This window comes from Pseudoliparis swirei, chromosome 2 (assembly GCF_029220125.1).
Source record: "Pseudoliparis swirei isolate HS2019 ecotype Mariana Trench chromosome 2, NWPU_hadal_v1, whole genome shotgun sequence".
In the NCBI taxonomy this organism is placed as follows: Eukaryota; Metazoa; Chordata; class Actinopteri; order Perciformes; family Liparidae; genus Pseudoliparis; species Pseudoliparis swirei.
This window is the reverse complement of record NC_079389.1, coordinates 22566145-22591144: the sequence shown is the minus strand read 5'-3', so window position 1 is coordinate 22591144 and position 25000 is coordinate 22566145. Positions and strand designations below refer to the sequence as shown.

At 42.8% G+C, this 25000-nt stretch overlaps 1 protein-coding gene across 1 annotated transcript in view; it reads left to right on the top strand.

The window, feature by feature from the left end:
- Positions 1-25000, top strand: part of kalrna (kalirin RhoGEF kinase a) — a 151787-nt gene that overhangs the window by 33928 nt on the left and 92859 nt on the right. Inside the window, exons 2-10 of the mRNA XM_056439154.1 lie at positions 11198-11272; positions 13567-13681; positions 15948-16140; positions 17897-18070; positions 18194-18277; positions 18428-18559; positions 20179-20301; positions 22760-22882; positions 23823-24014. Of these exons, the coding sequence (XP_056295129.1) occupies positions 11198-11272; positions 13567-13681; positions 15948-16140; positions 17897-18070; positions 18194-18277; positions 18428-18559; positions 20179-20301; positions 22760-22882; positions 23823-24014 (1211 nt within the window). The remainder of the gene's footprint in view (positions 1-11197; positions 11273-13566; positions 13682-15947; positions 16141-17896; positions 18071-18193; positions 18278-18427; positions 18560-20178; positions 20302-22759; positions 22883-23822; positions 24015-25000) is intronic.

Below are 25000 nucleotides of genomic sequence, written 5' to 3'. Positions count from 1 at the left end.
TCCACCTTCACCTCCTCCTCCTCCACCTTTACCACCTCCTCCTCCTCCACCTCCACCACCTCCACCTCCTCCTCCTCCATCTGCACCTCCTCCTCCACCTCTCTGCTGACGCTTTCCATTTCCTCTCTACGTGTGGAGGTGAAGGTGGAGGTCAGGTCTGCCAGAGTTACTCGAATGTAACCCCAGTTCTTAAAGGTACGGCGCAGCCTTGCCGTAAACAACGTGCGTCTAGCGGGAACGCGATGAATCCATGGGGTCCCTTCCGGTGACCTCTCGCGTTCGACGGGTCCTCTGGAGCCCCGAGGCGTCTGAGAACATGCCCGTCTGCTCCCTGACCGGCAAGAGCTGCAAACACTTGTTCCTCTGAATGTGTAATTTAAGGTGTAGGGGGACCTCCGTGGAACAGCTGACGCAACCCAACCCCCAGCTGCTGCCGCGGGCGCAGACGGCCTCACCTGTTGCCGTGTGTGTGTGTGTGTGTGTGTGTGTGTGAGAGGCTTTACTCCCACTGCAGTTGTGTTTTGCATGAAGCTGTTAAACTGCACGTATGTGATCATTATTCAAAAGTTATCGAGCGCACACACACACACACACACACACACAGACGAGCCTCCTGGGCTTCACAGAGATGTACTGGCCCTTTAATAACGCTAAAAGAAAGAAGAAGAAAAAATTACGTATTTTTTGGCCGTCTGAGCATCCTCAGTGTCACCTTCGCCGTCCGGCCGACAGCTGCCTCTCACGGGCTGACGGGAACAGGACTTGGAGCCCCCCCCCCCCCCCCACACACACACTGTTTCCGCAGTCGCGGTCCCTCTCTCCTGAAGGTCGTCCCATCATTGGAGCTCCGGCGTGTTAATGGTTCCAGCCGGAGCTCACGTTGACCTTTGACACGCACACGTCTGGAAACGTTGAAGGCCGGCTATGTCTGTGTGTGTGTGTGTGTGTCTGTGTGTGTGTGTGTGTTAGACATAAGAATAGACATAGATAAAACTTATCACACACACACACATCAGTGACATCACTTACTGGCTGTGTGACCTTGCGACGACAAAAAGAAACACACATGTACACGCCGGAGCACATTCATGGTTGAACGCTTACGCTTTTTCCCTGTGGTAGTGTGTGTGTGTGTGTGTGTGTGACATTAATTGACGGGGTTTTCGGGGGAACCGTGGCAACCGAAGAGAACCCGCGAGACAACCGACGACACACGCGCACGAACTTCACAGGGACAAAACATTAGAGCGCCATTTATGCCCACAACCAAATGAAAAAACACACGACCGCCTTCTGAGAGACTTCTGAGGACTCCGTGTGTGTGTGTGTGTGTGTGTGTGTGTGTGTGAGTGTGTGTGTGTGTGTGTGCTCGAGTTGGTCCCAGTGGTTTTTGTGTAACTTTTCCTCTTTGAAATATTACAAGGCAGTAAATCAGTGATCACAGAGACTGTGTGTGTGTGTGTGTGTGTGTTCGGGGGGATCCCTTGCGCCAGTATTTTCTTTACAGTACATTAACTTTGTGATGTTGTATTCATTTTCTTCCCAATATTTGCATTATTTTTGCCTTTAAAAAAAAAAATCTTGAGCTACGATTCTATAAAGTTTTATCATCTGAGGACAAGGAGTCGGGGGGGGGGGGGGGGGGGCGTGTCTGTGTTTCATTTAAAAGATCTAGAGGATCTCGTTCCATCACTGAGGATTATTTTAGTCCAATCAGAATCATCGCAGATGAAACTCTTTGATCTATCAGAGTGAAGTTCACGTGTCCACTTCCTGTATTTAAAGTCTCTCACATGTTTACGACGGGCCGAACCATCAAGGGACACGAGCTCCCAGAGCCCGACCTTTGACCTTTGCTTGCTCAATAGTTTAGACATTATTTACTTCATTTTCTACTTTAACAAGTGGTGGTAAGTTGTGTAGCGTGTGTTCTGGTTGTGTTGTTTAGGTGAGGCATTAAAAGGCTTCATTTAAATTAATGCATTTTACAGATGTTATTCAGTGTGTTTCATGCCGACTTCCGCTGGTTGTTTAACGTCATTTAGTCTTAAATCTGTCTTTAAAAGTTGAAGTTGATTAGCATATGTTCTGATTGTGCTGTTTTAGGTGAGGCGTTATGAAAGCAGGCTTAATTTGAATTAATTACTTTCGCGAGCATGTATTAATTCATGTTTTTTATTCCCAGTGTGTGTGTTTTATTCTGCTGGTTGAGTCTGAGGGGTTTTAAATAAACAGAGAATACTTTGGTTGAATTGTCACTTTGTCCCTTTCCCAGTATTTAAGTTTTTTCTTTTTTCCTGTCGGAAAAGCAAAGAACAAAATCCGTGTGTCATTGCTTCAGCGCGTTAGCCGCTAATGTAGCCGCCGCCGCCGTGTCGCTAGCAGTGCAGCTTCTGGCTCACGAGAAGAAGTTTTTTTTTGGAAGCAATTAACTTGAATATTGAAGAAACCGAATGGCGAGCAAGTAATAACATCCCGCCATCTTGTATTCTGATCAGACCTGAGGGCGTTTTTAGCAGCGCGGCTTTTCGCATAAGCTAGAGCATTTTTTTATAAATTTTCGATGTTCCAAGAGCGCCCTGAACGCCCTCACATAGAATATAACTCAACTAAGACCGAAAAAGCATCGAGAGACGTCATTAGCGTTTATTATCTGTCTCAATTACGATCACCAGGAGCTTGTATGTGCCTTTAAGCTACGGTTGCTACACGGTTAGGGAGCTAACGCTAGTTAACCGCTGAGTTTTCTGGATGAAGTCGGCCTCCATTTTGGCAAACATGAAGATTCAGACTTTTTTTGTCTATAAGCTCCGCCTCCCCGCTCTGCGTATGCGTGTCAAGTCAATTCAACGGCCACAAGTTATTCGTTCTTGTGTGTTTTTAATGGCCATGTGCTGCTGTAATCACTGCTGCTACTGTACAGCACACGCTGAACCTGTGTGTGTGTGTGTGTGTGTTGAACATCTCTGATGGATAAAACACATGCTGGATGGATCAAAGGTGTGTGTGTCAAAGCAGACAGAAAGAAGAGCCATGGCAGGAACAGAAGCATGCATGACAGTTATTAAATACCTGAGACCCACATTTGATTGAATATTTGACCAGAGAGAGAGAGCGAGAGAAAGAGAGAGAGAGAGAGTTCTGACTCGATGTCCTTTCTTACAATGACAAAATTAAGAAATCATAGAACTCGTCTCACGTCGGCGTCTCCACAGGATGAGGAGTGACATTGTCATCGTTGTCGTGTCAAAGACAGAAAGTAGTGAGTATCGTCGTGGTGACTCTTTAAACAAAAGGTCCGTCTGCGTCCAGGTTCAGGGTTTTAAATGGAAAATGGCGTTTCAAGCCTTGAAAAAATCGACTTCATTCGTACTTTATTTGTAATTCTTTCGCGAAACAGACTTTAAAGAACAGGGAACGGAAGCTACTGATGATGTTGGAAAAATAGCTTTACTACGTCAAAGAATACATACTTGTAGGAGACACTTGTAGGAGACACCTGTAGGAGACGCTTGTAGGAGACGGTTGTAGGAGACACCTGTAGGAGACACCTGTAGGAGACGGTTGTAGGAGACACCTGTAGGAGACACCTGTAGGAGACGGTTGTAGGAGACACCTGTAGGAGACACTTGTAGGAGACACCTGTAGGAGACGCTTGTAGGAGACGGTTGTAGGAGACACCTGTAGGAGACACCTGTAGGAGACACCTGTAGGAGACACCTGTAGGAGACGGTTGTAGGAGACACCTGTAGGAGACACCTGTAGGAGACGGTTGTAGGAGACACCTGTAGGAGACGGTTGTAGGAGACACCTGTAGGAGACGCTTGTAGGAGACACTTGTAGGAGACGGTTGTAGGAGACACCTGTAGGAGACAGCTGTAGGAGACGGTTGTAGGAGACACCTGTAGGAGACACCTGTAGGAGACGGTTGTAGGAGACACCTGTAGGAGACAGTTGTAGGAGACGGTTGTAGGAGACACCTGTAGGAGACACCTGTAGGAGACACTTGTAGGAGACGGTTGTAGGAGACACCTGTAGGAGACGGTTGTAGGAGATGGTTGTAGGAGACACCTGTAGGAGACACCTGTAGGAGACACTTGTAGGAGACACTTGTAGGAGACGGTTGTAGGAGACACCTGTAGGAGACGGTTGTAGGAGACACCTGTAGGAGACACTTGTAGGAGACACTTGTAGGAGACGGTTGTAGGAGACGGTTGTAGGAGACACCTGTAGGAGACGCTTGTAGGAGACACTTGTAGAAGACGGTTGTAGGAGACACTTGTAGGAGACGGTTGTAGGAGACACTTGTAGGAGACGGTTGTAGGAGACACTTGTAGGAGACGGTTGTAGGAGACACCTGTAGGAGACAGTTGTAAGAGACACCTGTAGGAGACGGTTGTAGGAGACACTTGTAGGAGACGGTTGTAGGAGACACCTGTAGGAGACAGTTGTAGGAGACACCTGTAGGAGACACCTGTAGGAGACGCTTGTAGGAGACACCTGTATGAGACACCTGTAGGAGACGCTTGTGGGAGATGCTTGTAGGAGACAGTTGTAAGAGACACCTGTAGGAGACGGTTGTAGGAGACACTCGTACTTTATTTTTAATTATTTCGCGAAACAGACTTTAAAGAACAGGGAACGGAAGCTACTGATGATGTTGGAAAAATAGCTTTACTACGTCAAAGAATACATACTTGTAGGAGACACTTGTAGGAGACACCTGTAGGAGACGCTTGTAGGAGACGGTTGTAGGAGACACCTGTAGGAGACGGTTGTAGGAGACACCTGTAGGAGACACCTGTAGGAGACGGTTGTAGGAGACACCTGTAGGAGACGCTTGTAGGAGACACCTGTATGAGACACCTGTAGGAGACACTTGTAGGAGACGCTTGTGGGAGATGCTTGTGGGAGATGCTTGTAGGAGACACTTGTAGGAGACGGTTGTAGGAGACACCTGTAGGAGACAGTTGTAAGAGACACCTGTAGGAGACGGTTGTAGGAGACACTTGTAGGAGACGCTTGTAGGAGACACCTGTAGGAGACGCTTGTAGGAGACACCTGTAGGAGACGCTTGTAGGAGACACCTGTATGAGACACCTGTAGGAGACACCTGTAGGAGACGCTTGTAGGAGACACCTGTAGGAGACGCTTGTAGGAGACACCTGTATGAGACACCTGTAGGAGACACCTGTAGGAGACGCTTGTAGTAGATGCTTGTGGAAGATGCTTGTAGGAGACACTTGTAGGAGACGGTTGCAACCTACAGAACCACATGCAAACCTAAAATAACAACAACAACAAAACAAATTGTCTTGTTCTCTTCACGTCACATTTCTCCTGACACTAACCTGAATATACTCTGTCATATTCATTGAATGTATTTTAACTCTAAATCTGTCCTTCTGGTCACATGACATCTATTGCATCTGTCCATCCTGGAGAGGGATCCTCCTCTGTTCTCTCCTGAAGGTTTCTTCCCTTTTTTCCCCCTGAAGGGTTATTTGGGAGTTTTTCCTGGTCCGATGTGAGGTTTTGGGGCAGGGATGTCTATGTGTACAGATTGTAAAACACTCCGAGACAAATTTGTAATTTGTGAAATTGGGCTATACAAATAAACTGAATTGAATTGAATAAGCTCACCTGTAGGTCGTGGGTTTGTCCCTCGCTGCCGGTCCTCTCTCAGACTTGTTTACCGTTGTGGACCCTGTGCCTCCTCAGTTATTACTCTTCTTTATTGCATAAGTTTACAGTGTTTTGAGCTTTTGATCGGACCATATTTATGTGCTCAACCTTTTTTTTTTGTTCCCCTTCGAAACCAAACCGCTAAACTACAGACCCCCTGGGACCGGATTGGTTCAGTCCGAGTGCTTAAAGGTCCCCGTTGTTCATAAAAATGAAACAGCCCCTTGTTGTTTATTTATTTGTCTCCACTCATAACCTTTTTTTTTTCTACATTCCACATCCAGATTGTGAAGCGGCCCTCGAGGTACTTTCACAATAAAGGGCGACTGTATTCTTCAGCCACGTAATACACAAGTATATTTAGGAAGTGATGAGTTAATATCAGCAGCAGCTGTGTGCGTCGGCCTCCTCTTACAGCAGCTAATGAACAAACCAGAACATCGTGGAGCTCCCGCTGTTGCAATGCTTTATGGGTAACGCAGTTACTGCCGGCAGGAGGTGATAATAAGACAATATTGTGCACAGATGGAGCTGAAAGTCTGGAAATAAAAGTGTGGCGCAGTTATAATTTTTTTTAAATAGTAGATAATTCAAAATGGACTTGACAGAATAAGCCCAATTTGAACAAACACGACTGTATTTTCACCTCCGTGGGCGGTCTGCCGACATGAGCCGGTAGTTTGCAGGAAATGAGGACTCGGAGCGTCCACTTCCTGTCTGAGCCGTCGGGATCCAGTTAGTCTCCTGAAGGTGGAGCTGGAATGACGACCGCGAAAGTCGTTCAATTAACTTTGTGAGTCGAGAGTCTTTCCCCATTTTGTTAGAGTCGTAATCCTTCGCTAAGCCCCGCCCCCAGACTTCTGCTCCTATGGAGGAATAAGTATTGTTAAAAGTATAGTTTTAGAAAGTCATATCTACTTCCATCCTCTCCAAGTATCGCCTATTGCACAACATTACACCATGACTAGCTGCGGATAGTTGCCGGTCGGAACTGTCCGATGCTACGCTGTGATTGGCTAGTCTGCATTCAAGGGGGCGGGACTTGTATTGTATAATATATTCAGATGTTCTCTGTATGTCTTTCTCTCTGCAACTTCTGTCTCGCAGTTTATTGATCATTGGCACGTTGTTTCAAGGCGACTGAGGAGAGTGTGTGTTTTGCGAGTGTGTTTTATGTGTGTTGTGGGGACCAAGGTCTATTTACACACTCATAGTTTGGGGACCTTGTAAAGATGGTCTCCACAATGTAAACCACTACATTTTCAAATGTTTCTATATATTCAGATGTTCTCTGTATCTCTTTCTCTCTGCAATTTTTGTCTCACAGTTTATTGATCATTGGCACGTTGTTTCAAGGCCACTCAGGAGAGTGTGTGTTTTGCGAGTGTGTTTTAGGTGTGTTGTGGGGACCAAGGTCTGATCACACACTCACAGTTTGGGGACCTGGTAAAAGATGGCCCCCACAATGTAAACCACCACATCTTATCGGTTAGGTCTTTGGTTTTTGGTGTTTATATTGTGGTTATGGTTAACGTTAGGATAATAATTGGTATGGGGATGAATGTTACTTAATGTAATGCTGTGGTGAGTGGCCAAAACAACTGTGTGTGTGTGTGTGCTATTTGTGACCTTCTGCTGGAGTGTCCTCATTTATTGACAGTTGTAACTATTTGCATAATTCTCTTTATCTCCTTTTTTTCCTGGTTAGCAACAATGGTTTCAGAGAAAGAAAGCAATGAAGAATAGGAAAAAAAACACATTTGTGTCAAACCTTCAAACTAAATGTTTTATACATTTTATCAACAACATGATTTTCATCACAACAGAAGTATTTTCATTCATTTTTCTTCATTAATGGAGAATACATGTATTGTAAATCTTCCTTTATTGAAATCAAGGGGATGGATAAACTCAGTGCAGACAATCTTGTATACAGCCTCCAAGGTTGTGTGTGTGTGTGTGTGTGTGTGTGTTTATCTCTGTGTGTGTGTGTGTGTGTGTGTAAAAATACAAAAGCTGCTTCCTCTCAACAGTAATGGACAGTCTCCCTCACCGGGTTATCCACATAGTCCATCACTTCCTCTGCTGTGTGAGAAGAAGCTGCTGATGTTGGCATCTCTCTCTCTCTCTCTCTCTGTGTTCTTTCATTCATTTCCTGGAACACCAATTATTACCTTTGCATTGAAAATGCGGAAGGTTATGTTTTGATCGCCGTGTATTTATTTATTTATTTATTTGTATGCGTGTTACTCGCATAACAAAAAAAGTTTTAAACCGAATCGCATGAAATTTGGTGGGATGATTGGTTATTATCCGGGGACCATTTGATTAGATTTTGGGATCAATCCGGTCAAAGGTCAAGGTCATGGACAGGTCAAAATCTTCTTTTTACCATAGCGTGGTCATCTTTTATGCAATTGGCATGCAACTAATGCCAAAATGATCAGAATTCAATGCCCAATCTTGTGATATGCGAAGGTATGCGCTCTACCGAGTGCCCGTTCTAGTTTTTCTATGCAAATCATTCAGTTTTTAACATAATGGCACGTGTTCTCCTGGCTTCGACCGCCCTTGAGTGTGTTTGTATATATTCTTTCGCTCCATGCGTGAACATCAGTCAACGTGAGCGGTCCGACGGCATCGAGCGGCCGGTTGTTAGATAAACGAAGCTGACTGAGTCGCCGGCTCATCGACACCGGGCTGAAAGTGTGCAGGTTGAGGATTGCGTGTCCGCCCGGTTGGATCCATTCCAGCTCAATTAGCAATTGAGCCGTGAAAGCTAATTAGCGTCAGCGCGTTGAGCATCGTGTGAACATACCTGCACACGTCACACGCTGCAGCTGCTGTCAGCTGTTTACAACACAATGAACACAGAATACAACCTCAGCTACAAGGTTGTATATGTGAATAAACCATCATTTATATAAGTTTCGACGTGGTCATTAAAAGAAATGCAAAAAAAATGGATGGTTTTTTTCACATCAAATTTGATAAAAGAAATCAAAGAAAAAATATGAATCCAACTTTTGCTAGATATTGAAAATTAACAGAATAATTCTTTAAACTCCATATGTAGAATCTTGAATCTTCAAAAAATGATGATAATGTAAGTAAATTAAACAGGAACAATTATTAAAGTATTGAAATTGAGTCGTAAATAAATAAATTATAAATTTCTTGGAATATTTTTCCCAAAAAGTTACCAATACAACTCATACATTCAACATGTTATAATGTGTATGAGCGGATTGCAAAGGTCATGACGTCATGACGTCATCGCGAGCGTACGACATGAAAGACGGAGAATCGTGTTTTTTTAAATTTCTGATTCATTAAAGCGTTTCTCTTTCTAATTAAACACGTACAGATAATTTAGGATTTGGAAGATAAACTTTGCAAAAAAATCCATTGTGATAATCAAACAAGGCCTGAATCCGATCCATCAATACGGTTTCTGTAGAGCGTTGGCACACGCCGACAAAACTGATCGATTGGATCATTAACCTTGGGCGACATCGACGGTCGTGACTAATCGCTCAGGTGCTAAGCTCAGGACGGCTCTGATTGGTCACGTTGTTAGAGAACGACCTCCGGAACGATGTGATGTCAGAGCATCGGGCACACACCCGTCTAGTTCTCCACTTTCCAATCAAATCACCCGTAATCCATTTAGAATATATATATATATATATATATATATACATTTAATTATATTATATAATTATATATATACACAAATATCTATATATATAATTGTCGATATATATATATATAATTATATATATATACATTTAATTATATTATATAATTATATATATATACACAAATATCTATATATATAATTGTCGATATATATATATAATTATATATATATACATTTAATTATATTATATAATTATATATATACACATATATCTATAGATATAATTGTCGATATATATATATAATTGTCGATATATATAAATATATATATATATATAATGATATGTATATCGACAATTATATATATATAATTATATGTGTATATATATATATATATATATTGACAATTATATATATATATATATATATATTATATGGACAATTCTCTTGACAAACTTTGCCAGTTTTTGAATATTTAAATAATCACTTTCTTTGGGCCTTTAAAAAAATATATTTCCTGAATATGAAGCAGTTTGTTTGCATTTTTATTTATTTTAGAGATTTAAAACACGTATTTTGAGTCCATCTCTCTTTCGGTGTCGTGAGATAGATTTTTTGCTGTGTGTGTGTGCGTGTGTGTATCACACGCACACACACAGCATGACGTGGACATTTGAGCCTGTATTTCCATGGAGTGAGAGAGGAGAGTGTGAGAGAGAATGAGAGAGAGAGGTGATGGGGTAGAGAGAGCATACGTGAGAATGAGGGAGAGAGAGAGATTTCATAACATGACAGACGGCTGACCACATGAACGGAGAGGAGAGAGAGAGGATGGGAGGAGGAAGATGAACTCTTCTTCCTCTACAGGCTGTCACACATCTCTCTGTGGCTTTCTGTCTCTTTGTAGTTTGTTTATTGTCAATTTGTAATTGTTTTGGTCGTTTTGTAGCTATTTGTAGTTGCTTTGTGTCTCTTTGTGGTAATTTTGAGTTTCTTTGTTGTTGTTTTGTGTCTCTTGATTATATTTGTTGTTGTATTTGAGGTTTATGTAGTTGTATTGCACTTTATATTGTTGTTTTGAGTCTTTGTAGTAGTTTTGTGTCTCTTTGTAGTTGTTTTGAGTCTTTGTAGTAGTTTTGTGCCTCTTTGTAGCTGTTTTGTACCTCTTTGTAGTTGTTTTGAGTCTCTTTGTAGCTGTTTTGTGCCTCTTTGTAGCTGTTTTGAGTCTTTGTAGTGGTTTTGTGTCTCTTTGTAGTTGTTTTGTGCCTCTTTGTAGTTGTTTTGAGTCTCTTTGTAGTTGTTTTGTGTCTCTTTGTAGCTGTTTTGAGTCTTTGTAGTAGTTTTGTGTCTCTTTGTAGTTGTTTTGTTTATCTTTGTAGTGGTTTTGTGTCTCTTTGTAGTAGTTTTGTGTCTCTTTGTAGTTGTTTTGTGCCTCTTTGTAGTTGTTTTGAGTATCTTTGTAGTTGTTTTGTGTCTCTTTGTAGCAGTTTTGAGTCTTTGTAGTTGTTTTGTGTCTCTTTGTAGTTGTTTTGTGTCTCTTTGTAGTTGTTTTGAGTCTCTTTGTAGTTGTTTTGTGTCTCTTTGTAGTTGTTTTGTGCCTGTTTGTAGTTGTTTTGAGTCTCTTTGTAGTTGTTTTGTGTCTCTTTGCAGTTGTTTTGTGTCTCTTTGTAGTGGTTTTGTGTCTCTTTGTGGTTGTGTTGCGTAGGGGTCATAAGGGGTCACATTTGAACGAGGGCTCGTCCCCTGACTCTTTGGGGTTTTCGACAGTATGTTAAAGCAGAGAACACACACACACACACCTCGAGGTGGGTGTGTTCTCTCTCTCAGGAATGGGATTAATACTAAAAAGCTCCTCTGTTCCTCTCTGTAGGGTCACTGAGGACGGAAGTCCTCAAGGCGTCGGATGTCCTTCCTGTGTTGAAGGAGAAAGTCGCCTTCGTGTCAGGTGAGTGTCGAGTGCGTGAGGTCACGTCCCGAACTCCTCGCCCCGAGACAGGAAGTAGTGGTAACACCCCGGAGGTCATAGAAACATCACAACACAGCAGCCCGTGGATCAGAACTCGTCGTTCTCACGCTGGAGTTCTCCTCAAGGGGTTGAAACCCACCGTCTCGTGTGTGTGTGTGTGTGCGTGTCGACGGTGAATGTGGTCGTTTGCTCCATCGGCCGAGAAAGTCGAGATGTCAAGTGAAGGTGTCACGGATATATATGTTTTTATTTCTCTTTCGGGGGTAATTTCCATCATGTCGGCCGAAACTCATAAAAACAATGAAGTGGCAGAAACAACGAGCGGTTTCAGTGGAGGTGAATTGACGGCGCCGAAGTTGCCTCGAGCGATGACATCATCAACGGACCGGTCCAGGAACCCCCTCCTGGCCACGGCCTCATGCAGGACAAGTCTGCATACTGACCGGTTTCGCATAGTCACAGCAATTTGGAGCTCACCCAACATTGTGGATACGACCCCCCCCACCCCCCTTCACCGATCCAACCCGTCTTACTCAATCGCACCGTGTCAGCCTTTAAACCGCCAGCACTGCAGAAGAGATCACTGAGGTCTGGACCTGGACCGGCACACCTCCTGAGACAGGAAGCGGGGCAGGGAAAATCATCACAGGCCCTTCACACCCTGAACATGACTTATGTGAACCCCCCCCACCCGCCTCCAACAGGCGTTGCAGATGACCGCGTGCCAAAGCAAGCAGGGAGAAGCAGACACACCGACGGTTTCACTCCACAACGGAATCGAACCGTCGGCCTCGGGCCGCGTGATGCGGTTTGAACCTGAACACGACGGGATGAAATATCGTACCCACCGAAATATTACAGATGCACTCGTTAGAAAATACACCAAAGCAAAGATTGCTAAAAATAAATAGAATGTGTTTTGGGGCTTTTATTTTGAAACTTTCCTTGTCGCTGTGTACTCGGAGGTCGAGGCCATTAGGAGTCCAACGTTTTAGACTGGACAACTTTTATTATTGTAATACCACCTACATCTTTTTAATAAACAATGCAATATATTATACTTTACCCCATTTTGATACATGATTCAAATGCAGGAGTTCATAAAAATGGATTAATGCATGTTTTATGTAAAAAAATACATGTCATTTTGGCCAATCAAAGATAATCTACAATTTTGTTTTAATGTAAACATTAATTATTATTTTTTCAACGAAGATGGTTTTTTTAAACGTTGCATAGTGTTATTGTTATGTCTTTCCATAATGCATACCTTTAAAAAAAAAGTGAAACTCCTTCCATTTGAAACAACCACTGCAGTATGTAATAATGTATTTAACATTTAGGGGGGATTTATTCGGTGTTGCTTTCAGGCTCTTTTATAAAAAAATTATATATATATATATTTATTCATATACTATGTTATATTTCACTGCAGTATTGAAAAGGAAGATTTTTTTCTTCCATAAACAAAGTGATCGCACTGCGGTGCAAGACTTAACCGCTTCAACATGTTATCGGTTGTAGCGCTGCTTCGTTCCTTTCGTGTCCCGGTGAAAAAGAGAGAGAGAGAGAAAGAGAGGGAGCAAGAGCGATGTAGAAGACAGAGCCAACGACGATCTGTCATGGAGATTCCTCTCGACATCACGGCAGCTCGCTGCCTTCCCGAAATCACACGCTCAAAACACACAAACCCCGTTTTCCACGATTGAGCAGCCGCTTCGTAAACAGTGCGGTTTGCGTTTCGTACATTAATCCAACCCAAACATCTCGGCTCACGTGATTTATCACAGACTGAGAAAGAGAGAGAGTTTGTATTTCAGGCTTGACTTTCGGGAAAAGTGTGTTCCTGTTTCGGGTATTTAGGGATATTAGTGTAAAGAAAGGAAGAGCAGATGAGAACCGGAGGTACTCCTCTGGGATGACGGAGGAGGAGAATTAATCTCAACCGGTTGCTTCATTCGTCTTTCTGAGGAACATCTCATAAACATGGAGATAGTTGGCCTGGTTCAGTCATCCATCCAGGAATACGACCGCTCACACCACTTATGTTATTATGGATGCTACTACGACGGCTATTGTGTACCGGTCGTGCAACCGGTCGAGTACCGGTCATGCAAGTGATCGTGCAACTCCGTTCGTACTTGACGCCGGAGAAAATTCCTTGATTGTTTTTGTGAAATGAAAAATAAGGAGTGCGTTTCAAACACTGGCGAAACATTGAGCTGTCCTCTTGTTGTTGTTGTTGTTGTTGTTGTTGTTGTTGTTGGGCTCAGGTGGGCGAGATAAAAGAGGAGGACCGATCCTGACGTTTCCTGCTCGGAGTAACCACGACCGAATAAAACAGGAGGACCTGAGGAGGCTGGTGACCTACCTTTCTACTGTGCCCAGGTACACACACACACACACACACACACACACACACACACACACACACACATTTTTACCGTTAGCTATTATCCGCGTTAGCTTCGTCAACCTGGTTATTCAGGGCGATGCCGTGTGAACACGGCTCCTCAGAAGGAAGCGGTGAGGGTGGAGTGTGTGTGGAGTGGCCCTCATCGGTATCCACTCAAATCAAACGGCCCTTTCTCTTCGACGTCGCGGCAGCAGACCGAGAGCAGCGTTTGATTAGCATCGGCGTGAGAGCTGCAGTGTTCGCGGCAGACAGCGGCGAGTCTGTCGCACTTCACACTCGGGAGTCTTAATTTAGTCCGCAGCCGCCGCCGCCGCCCCTCTCCACAAGCTGAGGATGTTGCACGGAGTTCCTGGAACCCTACACCTTTTTCTTTCGCCGTTAGCTGAATAAATGATCTGATTTTTGCGTAAGCTGAATAGATGATCTGATTTTTGCGTTAGCTGAATAAATGATCAGCTGTCATCGAGTGTCCTTGAACGCAGCGGCGGGGAGGAGAGAGAGAGAGAGAGAGAGAGGCGTGAATGTTGAAACATCCACCTGGCTGAAAAACAAACCAAAAAACGAAGATGTATATTATCATTTCGATCCCCCATCGGCCCCCGCTCTGATTGCTCCTGTTAATCGAGCTGCTGTTTCCATGGCGACGAGGGAAGTTTGCGCTTCCTCCGAGAGGCGTACGATAATGGATGTGCTTTTTGTTTTATGTGTATTAATAGAGGCTGTGTGTGTGTGTGTGTGTGTGTGTGTGTGTGTATATGAAGTCATTCCAGTAATTTTTTTTTTGTACCCTCCAATCAGCAGAAGATGAATTGAAGGCCCATTAAACTGCAGTAGGCACATCTGGTTCTCTGCACTGGTTTCCGAGCAGCTCCTGGTCCTCAGTTGGTGGTACCACACGTTGTTTCGATTAAACTTTCTTCAACTAAAAACGTATTACCAATTGACTCCCATTTCTATAGAAAATCCCCCCGTCCCCTTCTTTGTCTAATTTGTTTACATATTTACAGCGACGAATATATGTGGCATACAATTTATACAAACCCGCCCGCACACATGAATTAACATTCAACAAAGTGCGGCCGAACGGCCATCTGGAAGGCATTCTGTTGTCTTCACCTCACGTTTATTTACATAGCCCGATGCGAGCGGCGAGCCCAGAACAGATCTGAAAATCTGTATATTTCAATGCATATCCGTTGCTTCTCGGGGCACTGATCCGCACCACATGTGAACTACACTGTTGGCGAATTAATTTGATGAGGGGATGGTTTTTTTCCCGCGGATAGATGAAAATGTCGACGCCGCTCTCGTCACTGTAAATACACTACCGTTCAAAAGTTTGGGGTCATCCAGACAATTTCCTGTCTTCCATGAAAACTCACTTTTATTTATAAATGAATTGAACATTTCATAGAAGACATTGACAAGGTTAGAAATAATGATTAATATTTGAAGTATTAATTTTGTTCTTCAAACTTCAAGCTCAAAGGAAGGCCAGTTGTATAGCTTATATCACCAGCATAACTGTTTTCAGCTGTGCTAACATAATTGCACAAGGGTTTTCTAATCAGACATTAGTCTTCTAAGGCGATTAGCAAACACAATGTACCATTAGAACACTGGAGTGATCGTTGATGGAAATGGGCCTCTATACACCTATGGAGATATTTCATTAGAAACCAGACACTTCCACCTAGAATAGTCATTTACCACATTAACAATGTATAGAGTGTATTTCTGATTAATGTTATCTTTATTGAAAAAACAGTGCTTTTCTTTGAAAAATAAAGACATTTCTAAGTGACCCCAAACTTTTGAACGGTAGTGTATAAGTGCATCCAGTCGGCTTCGTGTTACATTAAGACTGGAAACAGTAGACACTGCAGGAAGTCGGCGCTCCCCCGGTCAAGAAATAGTTTCTAATTTGCTTACCGAATGTTATAATCTGAGGAATAAATCATCGTATTTCACTCAGGACATATTAGTGACTGAATGCGAGCTCGTGGCCTCGGCTGCTTCCCTGCAGCGCGGTGCAGACGACGGCTCCCTGAAGGGTTCTCCGAGTAATTAGTCTGGTGTAACCGACCGACAAACGTGGAGGATTAAAGCGAGCGTCGTGCATTGATTTCTCTATTCAGGAGCTTCTTTCGTCTTCTCTCCACCCTTTCTCTTCTGAACTTCTCTCCGTCGTCTCATCTCCTGCCTCCTCGCCCGTCGGCCCGTGGATTCTGCCGCCAGCGAGGACGTGTGTAAACGTGGTTTCACCGTCATCATCGACATGCGCGGCTCCAAGTGGGAGCTGATCAAGCCTCTGCTGAAGACGCTGCAGGAGTTCTTCCCGGCCGAGATCTGCGTGGCGCTCATCATCAAGCCGGACAACTTCTGGCAGAAGCAGAAGACGAACTTCGGCAGTGCGAAGTTCTCCTTCGAGGTCAGCGGGCTTCTCGGATTTCTTTTGAGGGTTTCATCCATCGCAGACTCCCTTCAGATTTCATTTTGTTCTTGGACAGCGTGATGCTCGTCTTTGATGATCCCCACGGGGAAACCATTGTCTGCTAGAAGCAGGAAGAGAACAATAAATGGCCTCAATACATTCAACGTCTTTACGTCCCATGTACTAAAATCATTACATCTTTATTATTATTTGTTTAAAATCCGCCAAAAACCTTTTAAAGAAAAATGTAACCATTATTTTTATTTTTCATACGTGTTTGGCTTCAGTTAGCTAACAATTCACTTAACAAGATAAACTGTTTGATTAACGTTAGCTAACAATTCAATATACAATTGAATCTGTTTTGTTAACATTAGCTAACAGTTCACTTCATTGATGAAATTGTTTGGTATTAGCTAATAATTTACTTAACCGGTTAAACTGTTTGATTAACGTTAGCTAACAATTCACTTAACAGGCGAGTGTCTGGTTAACGTTAGCTAACAATTCACTTAACAAGCGAGTGTTTGGTTAATGTTAGCGAACAATTCACTTCACAAGCGAGTGTTTGGTTAACGTTAGCTAACAATTCACTTAACAGGCGAGTGTCTGGTTAACGTTAGCTAACAGTTCACTTAATAAATGAAATTGTTTGGTTAACATTAGCTAATAATTTATGAACCGGTTAAACTGTTTGATTAACGTTAGCTAACAATTCACTTAACAGGTGAATCTGTTTGGTTCACGTTAACTAACAGTTCACTTAATGAATGAAATTGTTTTAAACTGTTTGATTAACGTTAGCTAACAATTCACTTAACAGGTGAATCTGTTTGGTTCACGTTAGCTAACAGTTCACTTAATAGATGAAATTGTTTGGTTAACATTAGCTAATAATTCACTTAACAGGTAAATCTGTTTTGTTAACTCTAGTTAACAATTCACTTAACAAGTGCGCTGCTTAATAATATCACTTTTTACTTTGTTGCCAGTTTAGAATTTTTTTTTTTGACCAATATACCCTCCGCCTCCCGGATAATTTGACCCCATTCAATGTTTAATGTTCGGTGTGTCGGTGGTGTTCAACAACAAACAAAACAAAAAAGTCACACACACTTTGGAAAACAAAATTAAATAATAATTTTCTGGAGGTTTTTTTAATGCTGGTCGTCAAATTGAACCCAAGGGGTAAATATGTAAATATAAATATAACACAGAGGGGTGTATATTGATTCGGGTCAAAATGACCCTAAGGCAACACAAGGGTTAAGAGGCGAGTGTTTGGTTAACGTTAGCTAACATGTCACTCTACAGGTGGAACTGGCTCGTGTTAACTAAGTTTAATCAGCTTCAACCGTCTGGTTTGGATGACCCAACAGTTTAGAGGCTCAAACTATTTGTTTAATAATGTTTTAAATACTTAAAGCCTGTTCTCCGCAGTAGCAGAACCACAATAGCAGCTCTTTATGCTCACTTCAGGCCACATGCTACCAATGTTGGATTTAATAGCTCACTTTCCCTTAGCTCATTTAGTATGTGCCTAATGCTTAACAATAATTAATTAATTAATTATATCTCTGTTTTCGGTAATCTTAATGTAGAATATGAGTAGTCCACTACTTTCTTTCTTTTTGTAAATTACATGATATCATGGAACACAAGACTAAAACCTGTCTGATCCATCATTGCTAAAAACAACAACATACATTTAGATATTTCTCTTGATATTTCTCTTGATATTTCTGCTCACTAGACCAGCATGGTGTCGGTTGAAGGTCTGGCCAAACTGGTGGACCCCTCCCAGCTGACGGACGACTTCGAAGGCTCTCTGGACTACAACCACGAGGAGTGGATGGAGCTGAGAGTCTCTCTGGAGGAGTTCATGTCCAATGCTGTTCACCTGCTGTCCAGACTGGAAGACCTGCAGGTGCGGGATGGGCAGATGAATGAATGGTCAATCAAGGGGAAGATGGATGGATGGATGGGAGGTTTAAAAGGATGAAAGGAACTGCTCACGCCAACATGAAAACAGTTGTACTCTGCGTTGCAGGAGCTTCAGTCCAAGAAGGAGTTTCCTGCAGATGTTGAGGGATCTCGTCGGTTAATAGACGATCACACGCAGCTGAAGAAAAAGGTCCGTGAGCTACCCTCAGGAGAGTCTGAGACGAACTGTAGAAATCTAAAGAAAGTGGTTGCATTTTTATTAGCTGGAGAATTGTCTCACCATTAAATACAACGGTGAATCATGTCGGACACTAAAGACCTTTTTGATTCTCTCCTGGAGGTGTTGAAGGCACCAGTGGAGGAGCTGGACCGGGAGGGCCAGAGGTTGCTGCTGTGCATCCGATCTAGTGAAGGTTTTTCAGGGAGGAACTGCATCTCAGGCTCTGCTGACTTCCAGAGCTTGGTGCCCAAGGTAAAGTCCCTCCGGCTGAAGAGACGCCACATCCAATTAATCTCAATACAGTTTGGGGGAAAGGCCCTCCGAACCGCCCCATGGGGGAACAACAGAACGACTGTTTAACGCTTCTCAACTGTAAGAAAAGTTTAATCTGTTTGGTTTACGTTAGCTAACAATTCACTATACAGTTGAATCTGTATGGTTTACGTTCGCGAACAATTCACTTTCCAGTTAAATCTGTTTAGTTAGCATCAGCGAACAATTCACTTCATAGATGAATCTGTTTGGTTAACATTAGCTAACAATTCAATGAACAGACAAGTGTTTGGTTAACCAGGAAGTATAACAGTAAGTACCAAACGAGGTGATGCTCCTACCGAGGTTCTGCATGTCCATCATTAAAACCAGCGGATCACGGAGAGCCCACCATCACGTAACGCACGATCTAAATGCCCGTCTCATTCTACGCTCACCTGGTCGGGGTCCGCGGCTCGTTGCCGTCCCTCATTAGCGCTGAGGGGTTAGCTGCTCGCCACATGTCGGGCTCGTTAGCCGGAGATTCCACGGTGAAAGGGCGCAGCGGGTTTCGTTGCACGTGATGTTTGCACAAAGTGTGTAAAGCCCGTAGAAACACACATTAATATGAATATTGGAGAGCAGAGTTATAGATATACTTGTCAGGGATAACCTGACGATGCATGTTCTCAAACAACCCGCTGCTGCAGTGTTCTCCTTCAATGCTGGACCAATTACAAGAATATGTGTCCCTGTTAGTCACATAAGACGCAAAAACATGGAGTAACTAGAACGGGCACTCGGTAGAGTGCATACCTTCGCATATCACAAGATTGGACATTGAATTATGAACATTTTGGCATTAGTTGCATGCCAATTGGAGACAAATTTACCGTGCTATGGTAAAAAGAAGACGTTGACATTTTCATGACCTTGACCTTTGACCCGATCGATCCCATAATCTAATCAAATGGTCCCCAGATAATAACCAATCATCCCACCAAATTTCATGCGATTTGGTTTAGTACTTTTTGAGTTAGGTGAGTAACACACATACAAATAAATAAATACACGGCGATCAAAACATAACATAACTAGAATGGGCACTCGGTAGAGCGCATACCTTCGCATATCACAAGATTGGGCATTGAATTATGAACATTTTGGCATTAGTTGCATGCCAATTGGATAAAAATTGACCGTGCTATGGTAAAAAGAAGATGTGGACCTTTTCATGACCTTGACCATGACCTTTGACCCGATCGATCCCTAAATCGAATCAAATGGTCCCCGGATAATAACCAATCATCCCACTGAATTTCATGCGATTCGGTTTAATACTTTTTGTGTTATGCGAATAACACGCATACAAATAAATAAATAAATAAATACACGGCGATCAAAACATTACCTTCCGCATTTTCAATGCGAAGGTAATGAGGCGGATAAATACTGAAGTAACCTTTAACAGCAAAACATACATTTGGAGGTGCTTGTGAACTGTCCAATCATGAGCACGTTTTCTCCCAATCAAACCCTGTTTCACTCGGCTCCAAATGGATGGAAGTCATCTCACGGTTTTTAATTCTCGCTTTCTAATTGTGTATTGTGTTCCCCAGGTGGCCAGCCTGCTGGATAAGCTTCACTCCACCCGGCAGCATCTCCATCAGATGTGGCACGTGAGGAAGCTGAAGCTGGACCAGTGCTTCCAGCTGCGTCTGTTCGAACAGGACGCCGAGAAGGTGAGTCACACCGGAAGCCTGATGCTCGCTAAGCGAGCCAAAAATATCCACACGGGGAACATGAGTTTTTCCCCACGTCGAGTGTCGCCGTGAAAGGTCTCCGGAAACTCCTCGGTGAACCGAATGGATTGGCCCGGTTCTTCTCAACAGAGGAAGCCGTCGCTCCAGCAGGAAACCCAGCCGGCCCCCGCTTCGCTTTTACAACACCAGTAAAGCGATTAGCCGCGGTTGGGACTCGACGCTGGGATTCCATTCATCTTCACCATACCAGCCCGTTGACCGCAACATGCAAAGACTATTTCAGTCTCGCTCCGAGACGTTACAGCTTATTGCAAACACTGGAATGCTTTGATTTTCAACGCCTTTCTAACGGCTGGAGAAATACTGTCAAATAAAATGCAGCATTTCTGGACCGATGACTGAGGTTTCTGACGTCTGCACACCCTAATAAAAACCAATACGTCGCCGGTGATGATGTCAACCTGTAACCCCCCTCGCCGCCTCTGTGTTTGGTAGAACCCAAAGTGTTGCGGACGGGATACACAGACGGGCGTCAGCCGACCTGGTGTGTGCCGTTCCACTCAGGAATTCACATGCGGGAGCAGTAAATATTTACTGGAAAGCAAACGGAGAGGAAAAAGAAAAGAAAATCGTTTTTTCCCAGTCGGTGTGCGGGGTGGGGGGGGGATTGGGGTTTACGCAAGGAGAGGAGGGGGGGAGGGGACGCACAACAACAATCAAGAGCCAGAGAAACAGTCCGGAGAAAGGGGATGAGGTGGTAGCCTTGGTAGCTGCTTGAACAGTCCCTCATTCTGGAAAACTCAGCACTTTACTTAATTTTCCCCCATTTAGTATTAGTATTTAGTTTTTAGTATTTGGTTTTGTTTTATATTTATTTTCATTGATGCTCTGACGTGCACTACTGCTGTGATTTTTGAAATGTCCCCACTGTGGGACGAATAAAGGAATATCATATCATATCATTAGTGTTGAGGTGTTCCCCTATCGTTAGCTTGTTAGCTCGTTAACTTGTTAGCTCATTAGCTGAAGAACGTACATTCAGACTCATCGTTAGCTGGGTATAACTACCGTTAGCTACTGCTAGCTACCGCTTGCTCCCTGGGAAAAAAAACCAAAGACTTGAACAGTCCCTCATTAGCGATAAAGTGAGGTGTTCGACTCTTGCTAGCTTGTTAGCTCGTTTGCTAAAGAACGTACATTCGGACTCATCGTTAGCTGGGGATAACTACCGTTAGCTACTGTCAGTTACCGCCTGCTACCGGGAAAACAAAACCAAGGCGTTGGTCTGACTGGTCAGTGGCGTGAAAGCGAGGCGCACGGAGAGACGATCTCTTTATCATCATAAGTTGGAGCTCGAGATAAACCTGTTTATTGCCACTTTACAGGAATACCCCTTCTGTTTGTTTACCGTCTGTGTTTACATCGCGGTTTCTCTCAAGCTATGGCAACGTTTTTGTTCTCCAGACGTCGACGGCAGACACACAATTAGTCCGGGGCAGCAGCTGCCAGACTTTAATGTTCTGAACTCCTGTCCGCTCAGCTTCAAACGCATCGTGCAAAAAGGCACCAAAAAAATCAATACACAGTTTCTGGAGCCGCCAGCTGCAACGGCGTCTGGTGGTGATGGAAGTACGATCCATTAAGAGATTATTTGGCTCTCCACATGCTGAGAAAGCAGCTCGGCCTCGCAGTCGCACCGTTAAAGTTCGGCGAAGAGCTCTGAACTCCGAACTCGAGGTCCGCTTACGCGCTTTAAAACAGTCAAGAGGTCAGTTTGAGAAAAACTTTTGATTTGATAGAAATGGTCCCTCACATTTGATCCTGATGCAACTTTCAGCTTTCAGAAAACCTGGAAAAGTCTTGTAATTTTAAAGAAAATGGTTATTTCCTGGCCTGGAAAAGTCATTGAGAAAGAAATTAATGCCAACATTTTTGGTAAAGTTGTCTTAATTTGTTATAATCATGTGATAATTTATACGGTATATCCTGTATACTTTGGAATTGTCTTTTTTTGCTTTAAATGGGGCATTTTCTCATTTTTTCATGTATACACACCCGAGATTTCACAAAATGTTTGGTCATGGAAATTTAGTTTAAAGTCCTAGAAACCCATTGGTCAAAATATACGGTCATGGAAAACCTGGAAAAGTCATGCAATTTAAAAAATGGTTATTTCCTGGCCTGGAAAAGCCAGAAAAAAATTAAATCCCAAAAGTTGTGGAAATTTGATATATTCATATGTTAATTTACACAGTATATACTGTATGCTTTGGAATTGTCATTATTAGTTTAAATTTAAAAAAAATCTTCTTTTTTTCATGTGTATGCACCGAGATTTCAAAATCTCAAAAATGTTAAAATCCTGGAAAAGTCCGGAAAATCCATTGAATGCGCTTCCCAAATGTTATAAATACTGTGTGTGTGTGTGTGTGTGCAGATGTTCGACTGGATCAGCCACAACAAGGAGCTGTTCCTGCAGAGCCACACGGAGATCGGCCGGGGGTACCAGCACGCCGTGGAGCTGCAGACGCAGCACAACCACTTCGCCATGAACTCCATGGTAGCCGCTGTAATGTATTGTCTTAAAAATATGCAAAATACAAAATGAGTGGAAGAGAATGGAGACTTTTCATTGCTTATTGATGAAAATGCTGCAAATATGAGGACATTTAAAAAATATATATAATATTATATTATTTTAAATCTTATGTCATGTCTATGTATTTTATTTATTTTATTTTATTTTATCCTGTTTTCTAAGTTTGTTCTATCCTTATTGATGCACACTTTGTGCTGCATTTAATGTTTGAAAGGTGCTATAATACTAAAACCAATACGACTACTATTATTATTGTTGTTATTATAACAGAGCAAACTCAAGCAGTTGCAAGAAAACAAATTAACACTCCTACAAATCTTAAAAGAGCATTCTTTATTTAGTACAGAAGATTAAGACGTAATTTATATTTACTTATATATATATATAATTATTTAGAGATGTGTGTGTATATACTGTATATTTCATTATTTATATATAATTATTTATTAATATTTATTTATATGTATAATTATTCATATGTAATTATTCATTTATATTTATTAATATATAATGTTTTATATTTATAGATATACATTAATTTATGTATATACAATATTTATATGTAATTATTTATATATATTTATTCATATATAATTATGTATATATGTAATTATTTAAATATATAATTATGTTTATAATTATTTATATAATTATGTATTTATAATTATATATATATTTATATATAATTATTTATATATAATTATTTATTTATATATCATTATTTATTCGTTTATATATTCTTTTGCATAGTTCAGGACTTTTAAAAAGAGTATAAAGAAAACAACAGAAAAGTTCCATAGAGTTTCTTGATGCAGTATTTTACTCAGAATATCAACACTAGTGCCCCGGTTATCGACCAAGAGGCTCCGCCCCCTCTGCTCATGACGTTTCCTCCTCCCAGAACGCCTACGTCAACATCAACAGAATCATGTCGGTGGCGAGCCGGCTGGCGGAGGCCGGCCACTACGCCTCCACCCAGATCCAGCAGATCTCAGCTCAGCTGGACCTGGACTGGAAGGGCTTCGCCGCGGCGCTGGACGAGCGCTCCACCATCCTCGCCATGTCCTCCGTCTTCCACCAGAAGGCCGAGCAGGTGAGGGGGGGGGGGATGAGAACCAGACTTCTTATTTTAGCCTCTGCTTCATATTCAATAGATCAAAACGGCTCCGCCGCTGGTATTCATGGACCGTTGACATGGCAACAGATGGGGCCCGGTTTGATCCCTGCTGGGCCCCTTGATGTCAGCTACAAGTGTACATGATGAGAGAGACAGGGAGAGAGAGAGAGAGGGGGGGAGAGAGAGAGAGAGGGGGGGGGGGAGAGAAAGAAGGAGAGAGTCACATTGAGAAGAGAGAGGGAGGGAGAGAGATACATTGAGAAGAGAAAGATAGACTAATTGAGATGAGGGAGAAGGGGAGGAGAGGGAGAGAGACAAATTAACAAGAGAAAAGGAGAGAGGGAGATAGACACATTGACCGTGTTTACATGCATTCGAATAACTGGCTTAGTCGGACTGAAATCGAATCATCCGTTTCATGTAAACACCTTTGTTCGACTATGTGCGGTCCGACTACGATCCGATTAACACCCTGGATAACTCGATCCGATCCGGTTGATAATTCGACTATCGCGGCATGTAACGGTGAATTCGATTAGGAACTGGACTTTGCGTCTTTGCGCATGCTTGAGATCCCGCCGCCCTCCTCCCTCCTCCCTCCCATGTCGTGACCCGGGAGTCGAAAGAGACGATAATGTCACTATTAACATCATGCAAGAACAGTAGAGGGATGTAGCTTCGCCTTGCTCTCTGTTCGCCATCTTTCTCGAAATGTTGTTGTTGTTGTTGTTGGTTGTTGTTGGTAGTGGTGAAGAGGTCAAGCGGAAATGGCTGTTTCACCACGAGTTGTAATGAAAACAGCGCCACCTATCGTATCGGATATGACATGCTTTCAAAGGCCAATGATTCGAATTACTCACTGCCATGTATATTGGGATAACAGCAGATCCCCCAAAAGATAGCAGAGTCCGACTAAAGCAAGATGAGAATTATACCATCATGTAAACGCACTGACTGAAAAG